Source organism: Staurois parvus, unplaced genomic scaffold, assembly GCF_062004578.1.
Source record: "Staurois parvus isolate SC_StPar_1 unplaced genomic scaffold, SC_StPar_1.0 ptg000177l, whole genome shotgun sequence".
Taxonomy (NCBI): domain Eukaryota; kingdom Metazoa; phylum Chordata; class Amphibia; order Anura; family Ranidae; genus Staurois; species Staurois parvus.
In genome coordinates this window covers 2,692,183-2,710,024 of record NW_028317973.1, presented here as the reverse complement: position 1 = coordinate 2,710,024, position 17,842 = coordinate 2,692,183, and the positions used below count along the sequence as shown (strand labels likewise).

General features: G+C 41.5%; 1 protein-coding gene across 3 annotated transcripts in view; it reads left to right on the top strand.

The window, feature by feature from the left end:
- The window catches only part of CDH23 (cadherin related 23), a 1,300,862-nt gene that overhangs the window by 1,246,346 nt on the left and 36,674 nt on the right, over positions 1 to 17,842 (top strand). For all 3 annotated transcript variants that reach the window (XM_089677099.1, XM_089677097.1, XM_089677098.1), the window contains 4 exons: positions 3,059 to 3,236; positions 6,444 to 6,655; positions 11,183 to 11,377; positions 13,196 to 13,309. In XM_089677099.1, the coding sequence (XP_089533225.1) occupies positions 3,059 to 3,236; positions 6,444 to 6,655; positions 11,183 to 11,377; positions 13,196 to 13,309 (699 nt within the window). The remainder of the gene's footprint in view (positions 1 to 3,058; positions 3,237 to 6,443; positions 6,656 to 11,182; positions 11,378 to 13,195; positions 13,310 to 17,842) is intronic.

The window sequence follows — 17,842 nt, the reverse complement described above, 5'->3', positions numbered from 1 at the left end:
AAAAACCCATTCACAACATCCAGACAAGTGAAGGACACTCTCCAGGAGGTGGACGTATCATTGTCAAAGTCTACAATCAAGAGTAGACTTCACAAGAGCAAATACAGAGGGTTCACCACAAGGTGCAAACCATTCACAAGCCTGAAGAATAGAAAAGCCAGATTAGACTTTGCCAAAAAACCTCTAAAAAGCCAGACCAGTTCTGGAAAAGCATTCTTTGGATGGATGAAACTAAGATTAATCTGTACCAGAATGACGGGAAGAAAAAATGTGGAGAAGGCTTGGAACAGCTCATGATCCAAAGCAAACAACGTCATCTGTAAAACATGGTGGAGGCAATGTGATGTCATGGGCATGCATAGCTTCCAGTGGCACTGGGCCATTGGTGGTTACTGATGATGTGACAGAAGCAGCCAGATGAATTCTGCATTGTTTACAGATATACTGTCAGCCCAGATTAAGCCAAATGCAGCAAAGCTGATAGACGGCGCTTCACAGTACAGATGGACAATGATCCAAAGCACACTGCAAAAACAGGAGCTTTTGAAGGAAAAGAAGTGGAATATTCTGCAATGGCCGAGTCAATCACCTAAACTCAACCCAATTGAGAATGCATTTCACTTGCTGAAGGCAAAACTAAAGGCAGAAAGACCCACAAACAAAGAAGAACTGAAGACAGCTGCAGTTACAGCCTGGTAAAGCATCAGAAAGGAGGAAACCCAGTCTTTGGTAATGTCCATGGGTTCCAGACTTCAGGCAGTCATTGCCAGTAAAGGATTTGCAACAAAATATTAAAAATGAACATTTTATTTATGATTATATTAATTTGTCCAATAACATTTGAGCCCCTGAAAATGGAGGGACTGTGTATTAAAATGGTTGCAGTTCCTAAAATTTGTACTTTATATTTATGTTCAACCCCTTGAACTTAAGCTGAAAGTCTGCACTTCAAATTAATTTGAATTGTTTTGTTTTAATTTATTCTGGTGGCATACAGAGCAAAAGGTATGAAAAGTGTGCTTGTGTCCAAATATATATGGACCTAACTGTATATGTGAACTATAGGATTTTAGAAATTTAACAGAGCCAGCGCAGTTTGGCTTGGGACTGGTGTAAATCAGCAGGGGAAGCATCAGGACAATGAGGCGATATTTTGGGCTAAAGCTTTAAGTGATAGTTTAGTTTTTGGAGTTAAGTAAGCTGAGGCTCAGCTTAAGCAGGCCATACATGGGTCGAATTCCGACCGATTTTTCGATCAAAAACGTAATTCATTCTGTAATCCGATGGTGCTACCAATGATTTTGAAAATCAGACATTTTTCACAAATTTTCCAACATGCCCAATAAACAAAATGGGGATGAACGACGAAAATCAGCCGGTGCCATTGCCCCACTAACAAAGCGAAAATCAGTCGATTATTCTTAGGTCTGATTTTCGAACGGAAATCGACCCATGTATGGCCGGCCTTAGGGTCAGGCGTTAGGGGGTTATGTTTAAAATACACCCGTGGGAAATATCGGAGATGCCATTGATGGCCTCTTTGTGAAAATGTTTGCTGTTCGACTGTGTGGCATTATTATTTATAAGTAACAGACCCAGAACAAGTAAGCAGCAAATGAAAGGTTTAGAAAAGTCATAATTCCTATCAATGGCAGCCGATGCATTCCTCTTATGACAAGTTTTGTTTAAGGGTTGAGGTTGTGGGACAGGGCTAAAATAAGTGTTGGGGGTAAGAGTTGAGGGTAAATTAAAAGTGTTATTAATGGGGTTGGAGTTCTCTTTAATGGTTAGTGTATTTTAAAGAAGAAATCTGGACACATTTTTTATTTTCCCATGTAGTGGAGCTGTGCCCGCACTGCATGTCTTAAATGCTCATTTTTGTCTAGGGTAGGGGCTCAGAAAGTAAAGATATACTTACCTAATCTGCCTATCCTCTGAGTGAAAGAGCGGTCCCAGCCACTCCTGCCCCCCTAAATGCTAGTAATCTTGTGAATGGGCTGTTCCTGACGTCATCACGCCCACAAATCAGCTCCAGACGTGAGGGCGGCAGCAACAGTCCAGCGCAGTTTTCCAGAGGATTGGAGGAATGTGTAAGTATAGCTTTACCCTGAGCCCCTGGACAAAATGAGCACTTAACCCCTGCAGTGTTGGCAAAGTCCCACTGCATGGGAAAATAACCAGAGTTAACCAGAGTTCTGCTTTAAGATCTAAGGGTTAACTTTCAGAGTTAGGTGCATTGTTAGGTTTTAGTGGCATGGGGAAGTTAAGAGCTGAGGGACAGGGTAGGGAGAGGGGCATGTGTTTCAGGATCAGGATAAATGTTAAGGTTAGGTAACATGGAGGAGGGAAAGATTGCTTACTGTGAAATTTCTGTTTGTTTTGATGCTAAAATACAGTGCAGTTGATATCATGAACTAAACTACAGTATCATTTGAGTGAGTTGGGGGGGGGGCAGGTTTCATGATGGGGTTTGGAAAATTTGGAGATGGCTCGTGAATGAACCCTTTATTAACCGAATATATCTAAGGCTACACACACCTAACAATTGTTTCATTACAGTTTATATCTGCCCTGATGGTGTGATAGAGTTATTAGAGAACATAAACGGAATGCGTGATATTTTATATCATTGTAATAAAAAAAGGAATTACACTTAGTGTCTGAGTTTACACTGACTTCCATAGAGATATCTCAAAGAACTACAATTACAAACAAAACAGTTGGATCAGGTCTAATGAACAATGTTCTAACCAGGGGCGGACTGACAACTCATGGGGCCCCCGGGCAATAAGGGATCATGGGGCCCCTGTGTCCTTGCCCAAACTCAAAAAAGCCTATGAAAAAGGTACCAGGGGCATCTCATGGGGCCCCCTACTGACCCCAGGCCCTCGGGCAGTGCCCGAGTTTCCGAATGGTCAGTCCGCCCCTGGTTCTAACCCATTCAGTTTTTTTTTGTGTTAGTTACATATTGCATTCTTTATATTCTTTGTGCCATGAAGTGAATGTTACTTGCCTTACTGACACAGACTCTTTACTTTCTTATGGCCTCAATTACAAGGTACTTATTACAGTCCTGGATGTTAATGACTGCAGACCGCAGTTCTCTAAAAGCCAGTTCAGTACCAGCGTGTATGAGAATGAACCAGAGGGCACATCTGTCATCACTATGTCAGCCACAGACTTGGACGAGGGTGACAATGGTGTTGTGACGTATAATCTGCAGGGCCCTGGTGCTGGTATGTTATATGTTTTGTTTTTTTTTCCTATGTGACGTGAATGCGTAGAGACAATGTTACAGTATAAACGTTTGGAAATGTTGTAATTTCCATGTTTGGAAATGTCTTATTGTGTTGCACAACTCCTTTATATGCAAAAGAAACCACTCCTTCTGCTTTTCCCACTATTGTGGTAGGCAGAATATACAGTAAACAGATCCTTTTAACTTTAACCCTTCCTAATCAAATGCAATAGAAGCTACTACTACTCTCCTACTTCCTACATCAGATGTCTTCTCAAACTGGAATTCCGTCACTTGGAGACTTGTGGTTTAGGGTTGTGCAAAACTACTCTGAGACTGTGGGGCAAGTGGTAAGCTCTCAGTGGTGGGTTTAGTGTGTCTCTGGGTATTTCAGATCTCCAATCATGCTAACAATGTTGGACACCACTGGAGGAACAGCCTGGACAACCACCACAATTTGTCATAACCGTATGAGTAAAATACTTTCCCACTCTCCTGCTGAAACTTTGAAGAATCTATGATCAAAAATAAAAAAAACTCTCTAGCCACCTTAAGGGCTGAAACACCCTTTTTTGATTGTGGGCATTACACGCATTCATTACCACATTATGTGTGTTAGCACAATGTAGTGCCATTTATTTTGCACTAAGGGCTCTTCAGAATGCGATCCTGCTGCCTTTTGAATGTCAGTTTTTTGGGGGTTTTTTTTTGGGTGGGGTGTTCTTAACTGCAAGGGTGATTTTGAATTAAAAAATGTAAGCCAAGCGTTTGACTTGTGGTTGTGGTGCACTTGTTCTTAATGGGAATATTGGGCAGGTGGTGAATTAAAATTACCATAGCCACAAAACAAAGCATCATGGCCATGGCATGTGTACAGCCTCGTCTGGCTGCACTATTAGAATTTAGTTAGGCAGTTGGGGGGAAGTAAAACTGCAGCTCACCCACCTATTTTTAACTACCTCTGTCTGCCTGTGTGAAAGAGCCCTAAGGAAATACAGTACTAACTTATTTGCGTTACATCACATCACAATGGATGGTAACACACTATCATGCAAAGGGTATGCTATGTTGGAAAAATGGTGCATGTCCATTTTTTATACCATTTGGTGCATTGGCTGACCTACAACACCTATGTTTTACCTATCCCAGACTGTCTGGAAGTTGAAAACAAGTGAGTAGAATCTGTGCAGTCATGTGTTAAGTCAGTGGTTTTATCTTCTACTTGTCCAAAGCTTGGGAAAATTTCCACCACTAACACGATGGCTTCTGGTGAGAATTTTTGATTGGACGCATAATCCAAAAGGGAAAAGCTGGGTTAAAATTGAAAACGTACTTAGTGGAACTAATTTGATCAGGATCATATGGGTGCCTACACAGTATATCCTAGATTGTAAGCTCGAAAGAGCAGGGCCCTCGAACCCCTCGTGTATTGTATTGTACTGTTTTGTCTCATGTTCTGTCCCCCCCGCTATTGTACAGCGCTGAGCAAACCCTTTGTCGCTATATAAATACTGTATAATAATAATAATATAGAGGATTAGTAAATAGCACAAGTTTGTACACTTTAAATGTTTTAGGAGTTTGGGATATGCTGCACAGACAGAAGGGATAGGAATTTAATTCACTGAATTAATGCCACTAGGGGATACAGAGTTTTTCCCTCCGGGTAGGGAGGGTATCACAGGAAAGTGGATTAAGAAGGAGGATGTACAATTAAGGGATATAATGGTGGGGGAGGAAATGGGGTCACTTAAGGATTTGGAAAAGAAAAAAGGGAGAAGTTTTCACAGTAATGGATGAGTGGCGTTATTATCAATTGAAACACTTTGTAGAGAAGCTGCCGAAACCCTTGAGAACCAGAAAGGATTGGCACCCGTTTGAAAGGTTATTGGTAACACGGGGAGATGGGAAACACGGAATTGCTAAAATATATAAGATTCTCACTGAAATGGACACAAATATAAGGCCAATGTTTATAGGAAAATGGGAAAGGGACATGGGTGTAATAATAGATGAGGAAAAACAGAAGAAAATATATAGATTCATTCATGAAAATATAAGTATGCAGGAGGTGGAAAGTAAGTATAAACGTTTAGTAAGCTGGTACATTACACCAAATGTGGCACACAAGTTGAGTGGGGAGAATTCACCATTGTGTTGGCAGGGTTGTGGAGGGAGAGGCACTATGTATCACATATGGTGGGAGTGTCCAAAAATACAAGAATTTTGGGAGAAAATAGTGCACCTGATTCGGAAGATTACTGAAGTTGATGTTATATTAGATCCAGAGATTTGTCTTTTTCACAGTACAGAGTTATCAGTGAATAAATATAAGGAATCTGGTATATGGTATTATTTAAATGCATCAAAGGATCTGATACCCAAGTTCTGGTGGAGATGGGAGGTGCCGAAAGTAGGGGATTGGGCAAATAGAGTGGACCAGATATGTAGGATGGAGAAACTTTACCATATGAATGAAGATAGGATGGGGAGATATTATGTGAGATGGAACAAATGGGAAGAATTTAAGTTAATGGGGAATATATGGGGGTGTAATGTAAAATAATATGAGTATACCTCTCTCTTCTCTATGGAGGATGTGGGGTCCCAGGAAAAGTAGGAAAACACAGAGCGGGGGGGGAGTGTGGGGGGGGGCGGAGGGGGGTGGGGGGTAGATAGGAGGTCGGGGGGGGTTAGGGGGAGTAGGGAAAATTAGGGAAATGATAATTATACTATAAATGTGTTCATGTTTTTAATAGAATAAGGTTGTATAATTTATTTGTTTGAAAATCAATAAATATTTAAATAAAAAAAAACAAAAAAAAACCATGATGGCTTCTGGAGCTAGGGATGATTTAGAATTCTGCCAAAATTTTTATGTCAAGGCAAGACAACTTTAATTTGCCATTAAACATGAGACCAATGTTTTGTGTTCTAGAGAGTGAAAAAATCCTTATGTACTGCATTTGATAGACACTCAAAGCAAGAGCAGTTGTGACTGTTTTCCACTAATGCCATGATTGTTTCAGTTATGCTGGAGTCAGCAAAGGTCATTGACAGAACTAATAAGCTTACATTATGAAAAGCCAGTAAAGATTTCCATATATTCAGTATGTTTTAGTTTTTCAATACTGTATCCACATATTTGCACATTCTGGTATGTGTAAAATACATAATAAAAACTATATTTGTAATGTTTCCTTAGATGCCTTCCTCATTGATATAAACTCTGGACTAATAACCTCTCGAAGACTTCTACAATCATTTGAAAGATTTAATTTGACAGTTGTAGCCACTGACAAAGGCAGACCTCCTCTGTGGGGGACGACTATGCTAAAAGTGGATGTAATCGATGTCAATGACAATCGGCCTGTATTTGTTCGACCACCTAATGGCACCATTCTACATATAAAAGAGGTAAGTAGTAAACTCTTGGAAGAATAAACTTTGTTTTGTTTTAATAACATTGGATCACATAGCAGATGAAAAGACATGACCTATTCAATATTAGTACGGCCATGAATTTGCTCGTCAGCTCCTCTGTACTTTCCTAACATTTTGAGATAAGCTCTAGGCAAAAACAAATTAGAGTTAATTATTTACATTACAGCATATCCTGGCAAAAATTTATCCATGAATACATCTTAAGCTGGTTCCGTGCTTCAATGCCCTGAAAAGGGAAACCATTTTTTCTGTCTGATAAGGTTTCCATTTCCTGTGATAGAGACCAGTCGCCATTACCCACTTTCTATATGCAAGGTGATTAGTCTCCTTACCACTCCCTTAGTAGTTTTAGTGGGGGATTGTGATAAATAAATACAATAAAGAATGTAGCGCTACTCCCAAAAGATATATGCACACATAAATAAATAAAAAATGTGAAACCACAAAATTTCATAAAAAATATTTCATAAAAAATATATATATATATAAATGTGACAGTGATATCAATTAATATTAATTAGTGCCCATAAAATAAATAACTCAAAACATGTGAAAAAACATTTCCATATATATATGTATATATAACACGCATACATATATATATATAATATTTTATATCTCTAATCACACGTGCCTCTTGTGAAGTGAAATGACCATTAAAATGGTACAAACAACAGTGCTCTCAAAGTCCAATAAATGTTGCTGGTGACCAAAAAAAACCAGTGCTTTCCAATAACTACTGTTAGTGACCATAAACAGAACTCGTGTAGATCTCTGAGGGCATGTAAATCTGACAATCCGACCACCATCTGGATAAGCCTCTCACCTCATCACTTCGACCCTTGCGGGTCAAAGAGCTTTTGTGGATCCCCCTCACGGATCCTCCAAGATAGCTATCACTCCAAAGGTTGCTCTCTCAGAAATAAATATTCCCCCTCTGGCTCTTCTCCAGGAAAGTATTGCAGCATCAATTCCATGTCTCTCACACACTCTTCAGCAGCTCTTCTTTCCCCTGGACGTCCTTCCAGTCTGATGTCCACGTGCCTCCTGCCTGCATACTGTTGTAGCTTAGCTGGGACCTCTGCTTCAATCTGGGGGATTGTTGACATCACGCAAAAAAAACGAGTGGGAGCTAGAGAAGTGCATACATGCTCTCCCTGCCCAGCAACCTTTTTGGCCACCTCTATGTCTGTGGACCATTTCTCATGGCTCCAACAGCTGACAGATCATTTAACTCCCTGTGGACAACACAACTATGGAATGAGGGCCATGGGTGAAAAATAAACAAGATGCGGGGTGCTGCCTGGAAATAGGTTTCAAAACCTAACCTTTCCCCTTGCTCCTCAACACTGTCTTTGTTACAAACACATATATATATATATATATATATATATATATATATACACCATTTTCATGGGTCTTCAGGTAGACTAAGTGAGATCATTGGACTTGGGACAGTCCTGGGAAGTAAGGAGATTACTGCAGCAAAAACTGTCTGAAGTGTTTTGTACTTGGTGGAGTGAGTCATGTAACAAGTAGAGGATTGTGGGAGGCACATATGCAAACTGTTGTAATTCCTACACCGTTCACCTGATTTGGATGTAAATGCCCTCAAATTAAAGCTGACAGTCTGCAGTTAAAGCACATCTTGTTCGTTTCATTTCAAATCCATTGTGGTGGTGTATAGAGCCAAAAATTTCAGAATTGTGTCGATGTCCCAATATTTATGGACCTGACTGTATTATTCATTAAAAGTAATCCATTCAGGAATTATTTGATTCATTTTTTGATCCACCTAAATTAATATAAATAATGTACTGTAAAGAGCATGTGAGATAAAGAGGCTTGTTATATCAGAACCACAAGTAATACAGCTTATTATAAAATATTTACTGAAAGGAAAGCCTCTTGGTTTGTATGAATTGTATCCGTGCACATACAAACATATTCAGTTGGACATTGCTAAGGCTGATGAAGGAAGGCAATGCTGGTAAAGCTTAGAAACTGTTCAGGAACCCTCTGTTTCCTAAACCTAGGTCAGGTATCTTCCCCATCGTTATTTATATTGTCAGGGTAAATCCTATACAAATTTAAAAAGGTAGACATTTATGATCTGATCTCCCAGGATTGTTTGAATTGTAAGTTTGTCACCCAGTTGTGCTGAAGTCATTTGTATCATGTGAAAGCCTAACTCTGCATTCTGGCAACAAACACATCTATGTGCACCTGATTGTATCCATGTATCAGTACAACTGTGTCAGAAAGTTTACTTTGCTTATCCCAGAAGCCATGAAAAGCTCTTACAGAGACCGGCTCCTGGCTGAATTGTAGCTCTGTCATCCTGGGATAGCAGACTTCGTCTTGTCTCCCAAAGTATGTTATAGAATAGAGTTTGAAGGTAAAGTAAGTGTGGTTAATGTTACAGATAGGAACTAGCAAACCCCTGAACTCTGCACTCTGTGTGTAGTGCACCCCTGAACTCTGTATTCTGTGTGTAGTAAACCCCTGAACTTTGTACATAGCATACCCCTGAACTCTGCACATAGCACACCCCTGAACTCTGCACTCTCTGTGTAGCACCAACCTGAACTCTGCACTCTGTGTGTAGCACACCCCTCAACTCTGCACTCTGTGTGTATCACCAACCTGAACTCTGCCCTCTGTGTGTAGAACACCCCTGAACTCTGCACTCTGTGTGTATCACCAACTACCTGAACTCTGCACTCTGTGTGTAGCACACCCCTGAACTTTGCACGTAGCATACCACTGAACTCTGCACGTAGCACATCCCTGAACTCTGCACTCTGTGTGTAGCACCAACCTGAACTCTGCCCTCTGTGTGTAGCACACCCCTGAACTTTGCACGTAGCACACCCCTGAACTCTGCACTCTGTGTGTATCACCAACCACCTAAACTCTGCACTCTGTGTGTAGCACACCCCTGAACTTTGCACGTAGCATACCACTGAACTCTGCATGTAGCACATCCCTGAACTCTGCACTCTGTGTGTAGCACCAACCTGAACTCTGCCCTCTGTGTGTAGCACACCCCTGAACTTTGCACGTAGCACACCCCTGAACTCTGCACTCTGTGTGTATCACCAACCACCTGAACTCTGCACTATGTGTGTAGCACACCCCTGAACTTTGCACACAGCATACCACTGAACTCTGCATGTAGCACATCTCTGAACTCTGTACTCTGTGTGTAGCACCAACCTGAACTCTGCCCTCTGTGTGTAGCAAACCCCTGAACTTTGCATGTAGCATACCCCTGAACTCTGCATGTAGCACACCCCTGAACTCTGCACTCTGTGTGTAGCACCAACCTGAACTCTGCACTCTGTGTGTAGCACCAACCTCAGCTCTCAGCAGCGCCATGGTAGTTCATTGAGAGCTAGAAGCTGTCAGCCGCAAAGGGTGTTGGGACTTGTAGTTCATTCATTCATAGAACTCTATGAATGAATGATGTGGCTGTGTGGGTGGAGCACCGCATGGCTGCGCTGTTTTCAAAAAGTGAGAGCTAGTACGAGGAACTTCTCCCCATACTGCTGTCACAGGGAGAGAGGACAGCAGGCGGCTGCTGCAGGAGTGGGTACATGTTACCCTAAAAACAGGTTGAACATGTAACATGTTCCCAAAGGTGAACTTATCTTTTAACACCCACCCACTATAGGTGAAATTTGACCAAATGATTTTTTTACAGGATATGTTTTATAGCAAAAAAGTAAAAAAATATTGTTTTTTTCTCAAAATTGTCAGTCTTTTTTTGTTTATAGCACAAAAGATAAAAGCATAGGTGATCAAATACCACCAAAAGAAAGCTCTATTTGTGGGGAAAAAAGGACGTAAATTTAATTTGGGTGCAGCGTTGAATGACCGCGCAATTATTAGTTAAAGTAACGCAGCACCGTATCACAAAAAATGGCCTGGTCAGGAAGGGGGATAAATCCTCAGGAGGGCAAGAGGTTAAAGTCGTGCCACAACAAGAAATATATACAGTCAGCTTCAGTGGTCATGAAACAATACAAATCCAGACTCTGGAGGGCAAGTGGTTAAAAAACAATGTACATTTTGCACCCATGAGCTTGAAATCCTAACATTGACATTTTGGCCTCATGCAGACTGCCTCTAAATGTCCCTCTGCGTAAGGCTGTGTGTCCTTAAGTGTTCTCAGGCTTTTAGATGCAGAAAAAAAATCATGTGCACATACAGGAGAGGAGCGTTTTGCACCCAACGTGCCTAAATGCATCTAAATGCCCCTGAGCACTAGTTCTGTTTAGTGCTTGAGCTTTTATTCATTCTAATGGCCAGAATAAACTTCTATTCATAGAAATGAACGGCCAGATCTTGACACCCCTAAATGTGTCTTAAAAGGTCCTTAAATGACATTTAGTAATAATAATATTGCATAGCCTGAGATCATCATATATCGTTTGGTAAATACTGTGTTGCATTGACCTCTGCTGGTTATGTATGAAACTGTTTTGTTTTCTCTAGGAAATCCCCTTAAAGTCTACAGTATATGAAGTATATGCCACAGACAACGATGAGGGTTTGAATGGAGCAGTGCGTTACAGTTTGCTAAAAACCGGAGCTGGAAATAAAGACTGGGAATATTTTAGTATTGATTCCATGAGCGGACTCATTCAGACTGCACAGAGATTAGATAGGGAGAAACAAGCCATTTATAGTGTAAGTAGACAAGAGTCCAGAACATTGTAACTGAAGTGCTCTTGTATCATACAATAAAAATAATGACGTGCCATTCACACTTGCACATATGCAGGCAACATGCTTTTTTGACTGCATGCTCTTTGTGTTTGTTTTAGAAGTGTGTTTATGAATGTTGTGTGTTTTTATTTTAATTTTTTTTTTTTTATTATGCAGTCTGTGAATGGAGGACGGGTGGATGAATGAAAGGTTGACCTCCTCCAGTCATAGATTGCTTTTCATTGATGGAAGCTATGGTCAGGGCTGCTGTTAGAAACCATGGGGCCCCATACAGCCAACCTGACAGCGCCACCCAAACCACAGGGCCCCATACAGTCAACCTGACAAGCCCCCCCCCCCCCATTACCCCAAGAAAACACAGTTTACTATGCTTCAGTTATGCATTAACACAGTGATTGGTACCAATCATTCAGGAAAGGAAGGGGCTGGTAAATGTGACATATCTACCCGACCCTTTCCCCACTCTCCATCCTGAAGGATCCTATTGTGTGCTTGCAGCTGCCGGTGGGAACGAGAGGAGGGAAACAGGCAACATTACAGGGGTGGGGGCAGCAGAGGGAAATGTATTTTATTTATTTCAGGTACTTATATAGCACTGTCAATTTTACGCAGTGATTTACACATATATATATTGTACATTCACATCAGTCCCTAACCCTCAAGGGGCATACAATCTAAGGTCCCTAACTCATATTCATACATACTAGGGCCAATTTAGACAGGAGCCAATTCACCCACCAGCATGTCTTTGGAGTGTGGGAGGAAACCGGAGTACCTGGAGGAAACCCACGCAGGCACAGGGAGAACATGCAAACTCCAGGCAGGTGGTGCCGTGGCTGGGATTCGAACCAACAACCTTAGTACTGCCATGCGGAAGTGCTAACCATTGAGCCACTGTGCTGCCCAGGGAGGGTGATGGGTGCACCGGTGTGGGGCAATTACTGTAACCGTTTCCCTGTATGGCTCTCTTTGCAGCACCTGAAAGCCAGCAGGAGGGAGAGAGAAGAAGCCAGCTTTCAGCTACTGCAGAGAAAGCCAAACAGGGGATTGGTTACAATAATTGCCCCCCCGCCGTGCCAATCACTCTCCCGGCCTACATCCGATTCACCCTGTATGCTGGCCTGGGCCCCATACAGGAGGACTGATGGTACCCCTTATCCATAGCCCTGGCTATAGTACTGTTTTTATGAATGGAGTAGGGGCGGAAAGGGCAGCGTAGTTGGCACTTTAAAGGTGTGGCTACAACAGGTCTAATTTTATCTATTTATTATTTATTACAGGTACTTATATAGCGCTGTCAGTTTATGCAGCACTTTACATATATATATTATACATTCACAACAGTTGCTGCCCTCGAGGGGCTTACAATCTAGGTCCCTAAATCACATTCATACACATACTAGGGCCAATTTAAACAGGATCCAATTAACCTACCAGCATGCCTTTGGAGTGTGGGAGGAAATCTGAGTATCCAGAGGAAACTCATGCAGACATAGGGAGAACGTGCAAACTCCCCGCAGGTAGTGACGCGGTTGGTTGATCATATTAACCTCCCCAGCAACAGAAAATGACTGCTGCAGGGGTATGGGGGGAGTGACTGAGGACTTCAGAATTCAACTAAGAGAGCAGCCAACAGCACAAGGGACACTTGGCATTGACTGTAAGTACTGTCCCTTGTGCTGACTTTTACAAAAATTAAACATAGGTTTTAATATGTTCTCTTTAATACAACTGTAATATGAATAACCCTGTCATACTTTGGTGTTTATTTTTTTTCAGCTTATAATTGTTGCCTATGACCTTGGTCAACCAGTGCCTTATGAAGCCATGCTACCTCTTCAGGTTGCTCTAGATGACATTGATGACAATGAGCCAATTTTTGTCCGACCACCGGTAAGTAAAACAAGTTTGGAAATCCTGGCAGACCAAATGTATTTTCCTGTGCAAAAGAAAGCTTTTTATGTAATTTATGAATTTTTTTGCATCATGTAGTATTTGGATTTGATACTTGTTCAGACTGTTTTACAAGAGCCTTTAGGGTCACCAAACATGTTACAAACTACCGTACAATCTTTGTACAATCAACTTTACATTTACCAAATCTATGTAATATGAGGACCTACCTAATACAGACTTTTGGAAAATCTAAAGTTGATTGTTCAAAGATTATGCACTACACAGTTGTAAGTAGATGTGTTGAAGATTGGTCAATCAGATTGTAGAGTGAGTGGTCAGTCATAGTGGTAATTTTAACCATACCTAATTTATCTTCATCTGTAACCATGTATCTGGCTTTCATATTCCACAAGCCCTAGAGTGTGTGTAGATCTTATGACTGAAGTAGGACATTATTAACGGCTTCCCCGCTGCCCTACAGCAGAAATACTGCTACAGGGCGGCAGGGCTGCGCAAAATCATGTATATATACGTGATTTGCATTTCCAGGTAGGGGTGTGCCCTTCTACCTGCTCCGCCTTTGGCGGGTACAGATGGGGATTCCCCGCCAATACACGGGGGTTGCCGAGTAACACTGACAGGGGAGAGACTTGTGTGTAAATAACACAGGTCTCTCTCCTGCCAGCAGTAACATGCTTCAGTGTATTCCTCTTGCACAGCAGCATGTTTCCCCAGTAAAACACACACAGTACATGTTGTAAAGCAGCACACAGTTAACTCTTTGATCGCCCCAGATGTTCACCCCTTCCTGCCCAGTGTCATTAGTACAGTGTCAGTGCTTTTTATTAGCACTGATCACAGTATCAGTGTCAATGGGATGTCGGTGACAGTCAGTTCCCATCCAGTGTCAGAATGCCTGCCGCAGTCCCACTATAAGTCACTGATCGCCACCATTACTAGTATTTAAAAAAAAAAATCCAGTATATATACCGCCATTTGTAAACGTTATAACTTTCACGTAAACCAATTAATTTACACGTATTGGGACTTATTTTTAGCAAAGACATGTAGCAGAATAAATTTTTAACTAAATTTTTACTGGATATGTTTTATAGCAAAAAGTCAAAAATATTGTTTTTTTTTTCAACAATGTCAGTCTTTTTTGTTTATAGCGCAAAAAATAAAGAAATGCAGAGGTGATCAAATACTACAGAAAGAAAGCTCTATTTGTGGGGGAAAAAGGACATAAATTTTATTTATGTACAGCATTGTATGACCACACAATTGCCATTTAAAGTAACGCTGCGCCATATCGCAAAAAATTGCCTGGTCAGGAAGGGGGGTAAATCCTCTGGAGGGCAAGTGGTGAACCTTATTAAGGCTGTATGAAATGATTTTCTGATCTTTGCCTTCTTTCTACAAAACACATATAATACAGTCTGGAATAGAAATGGTAATATGTAATCTATTTTAGACAGCACCGGATCTAAGGAAATGTACTCCACCCTATGCATAACCTAATCCTCTATTGTCAGTGGAGGGAAGCTTTGGAAGAAGCTGTCCACAAGATGTTTTTTCCAAGTTTCATTTCACTTTGCCAGTTTTCTTTTTCTCCAGTCATATCTCTTTTACATTTAACCTTGGCTGTCAGCACAACATAAACACAGGAGATAAAACAAATTTTGCTGAAGAACTGAAAAATGTGCATTACAAGGAAAAGCAATAGTTTGCCAATCTTTAGAAATAGTTTCCTAGATTTGTGAGGCTGCCCGGAGCCATTCCCTTATTGCTGGAGAATAGGTAAAGTATTCACTGCTTAAATTTAGATGTTTAAAGCTGAACACCATCCTTGCACAGTTGTACAGGTTCCTCCCTTGTACTGAAATTGCTTCTCTTTGTAGAGCTACCCCCAGAGGAGCTGCTGTTTAAGATGGGTTCCCTGTTTCTGGCCTCGAACTTCTCAAAGACCTCAACCCCTGTGGCACACCAGGTTGAGTGCTCAGACATACATTATCACACAAAATCACTGACATTAATACTAAGTACCCAGCAACAGTGCTATATAAATGAAGACAGGCACCAAGGAAGTTAGTAAAAGATAATAAGGATAATTGGCAATAGATTAAAAGGCAAGCAAAGGAAATGGAATAACAATGGTGATAACACTCTTAGCTAAGACAAGCTGCGGTTTCTAAAGCGAGCAAAATCCTCTCTTGTATTAAAAGAGGTATAGACTCCAGAGAGATATATCATATTACCCCTGTACAAATCATTAGTAACGCCTCATCTTTAATATGCAGTTCAGTTTTGGGCACCAATTCACAAAAAGAACATTGGGGAACTGGAGAAAGTACAGAGAAGGGCAACCAAACTGATAAGAGGCATGGAGGAGCTCAGCTATGAGGAAAGATTAGAGGAACTGAATTTATTTTTTCTTGAAAAGAAGAGATTAAGGGGGGATATGATCAACATGTATAAATACATCAGTGGTTCGTATAGTGAGCTCGGTGTAGAGTTATTCACTTTGAGGTCAACACAGAGGAAAAGGGGGCACTCTTTATGTCTGGAGAAAAAGACATTTAATCCCCAAACACGGAAAGGTTTCTTCACAGTGAGAGCTGTGAAAAAGTTGAATAGACTTCCTCAAGAGTTGATTCTGGCCAGCTCAGTGGGTTGCTTCAAAAAAGGCCTGGATTCTTTCTTAGATACACAGAATATAACATTTATAGGTGAAGTTGATCCAGGGAATATCCGATTGCCTCTCGGGGGATCAGGAAGGAATTTTTTTCCCTCCAGGAGCAAATTGGATCATGCTTTGCTGGGGGTTTTTTTTGCCTTCCTCTGGATCAACTGTGGGTATAGGATTATAACTTATTTTTTTAATGGTTGAACTGGATGGACTTTTGTCTTTTTTCAGCCAGAATAACTATGTAACTATATGTAACTATGTAGCACATAGGGTGATTAGTAATTAGGTCAATGCATAGAGTGACATTTGCCATCCAGATCAGCATAAACAGTAACACCGCCTCCTGAAGTGCAGCAGTGAACAGTAATGAGACCACTATAAACCACTGGAACTAAACTGCCAGACAGCACTAATGGCAGTTATGCTAGCCCTAGGCTGTCTGGTAAGCCAGTATTTGGAAAAGCAAGGATGGGTATAGGGAAATGGAGGGGAATTTCAGGTAGGTTCAATGACAGGGGCAGTCCTTAACCACTCGCCTAGGCACTGTCACCCCCTTCCTGCCCAGGCCAATTTTCAGCTTGCAGCGCTATAGCACTTTGAATGACAATTTCACAGTCATGCAACACTGTAGCCATATGAGTTTTTGTATCCTTTTTTTCACACACATAGAGCTTTCTTTTGGTGTTATTTAATCCACACTGGGTTTTTTTTATTTTTTGCTAAACAAACAAAAAAAAGACCAACGATTTTGAAAAAAAAAATGTGTTTCTTAGTTTCTGTTATAAAATTTTGCAAACAGGTAATTTTTCTCCTTCACTGATGTGCGCTGATGAGGCTGCACTGATAGGCAGCATTAATGGGCACTGATAGGCAGCACTGATGGGCACTGATAGGCAGCACTGATGGGCACTGATGAGGAGGTACTGATGAGGCGGCACTGATGAGGAGGCATTGATGAGTCTGCGCTGATAGGCGGCACTGATGAGCACTAATAGGCAGAACTGAAGTTTTGATGGCCACTGATTAGCCGCACTTATAGACACTGATTATCATCACTGATGGACATTGTAGGAGGCACTGATAGGTGGTACTGACTGGCAGCACTGATGGACACTGATTAGCAGCACTGATGGATCTTGCCCTGATTATCAGTGTAGATGTCCCCTTTCACACTTGCTGGTCACTGAGCTCTCCTCTCCTCAAGCTATCACAGCTTGAGGAAAGTACTGCCGATAACTGGTAACTGTGTTTACATCGTGAATTGGACATCGTCAGTGGACACAACTGATCTCATGATAAAGGGCCACTGTGATTGGCCCTTTACTGTGATCTGTGAGTTCGAAGGACAGAATGATCACAGAGAGTGCTGGGTAAACGCCGCAGTGGGTGCGCAGAGGGGTGGAGTCAATAGACTCCCTCCCAGAACTGGATAATCGTGCTATAGCGGTCATTCGCCTGTAGCACACTCAGCAAGTGGTTAAGATGGTTCTTCTGCCTGCTATTGTCAGGTCCCTTTAGGAATGTTGGTGTGCTTAATGACAGTCTTAATAAACCTTCACGCAGTAAATGTATACTGGTGCAGAGTAGATGTGGGTCCGGTACAGGGTAGAGGTGGGTCAGAAGTAGTAATATTTCAGTACAACTGTGGTATAGAGCTGATATGGGTGCAGGATAGGTTTGGTAAAGGTACTGTGTAAGGCTGGTATACATGCAGTATGTAAAGGGTGCACTTGGTGTCCTGCTCTCAGCAGCTCAGTCTCTGTTAGTAATGTCAGTAAATGGCAGCTACCCTTCTCACCAGTTTCCAGGATACAGCTGCAGGCGTCCACGATGGAAGCCAC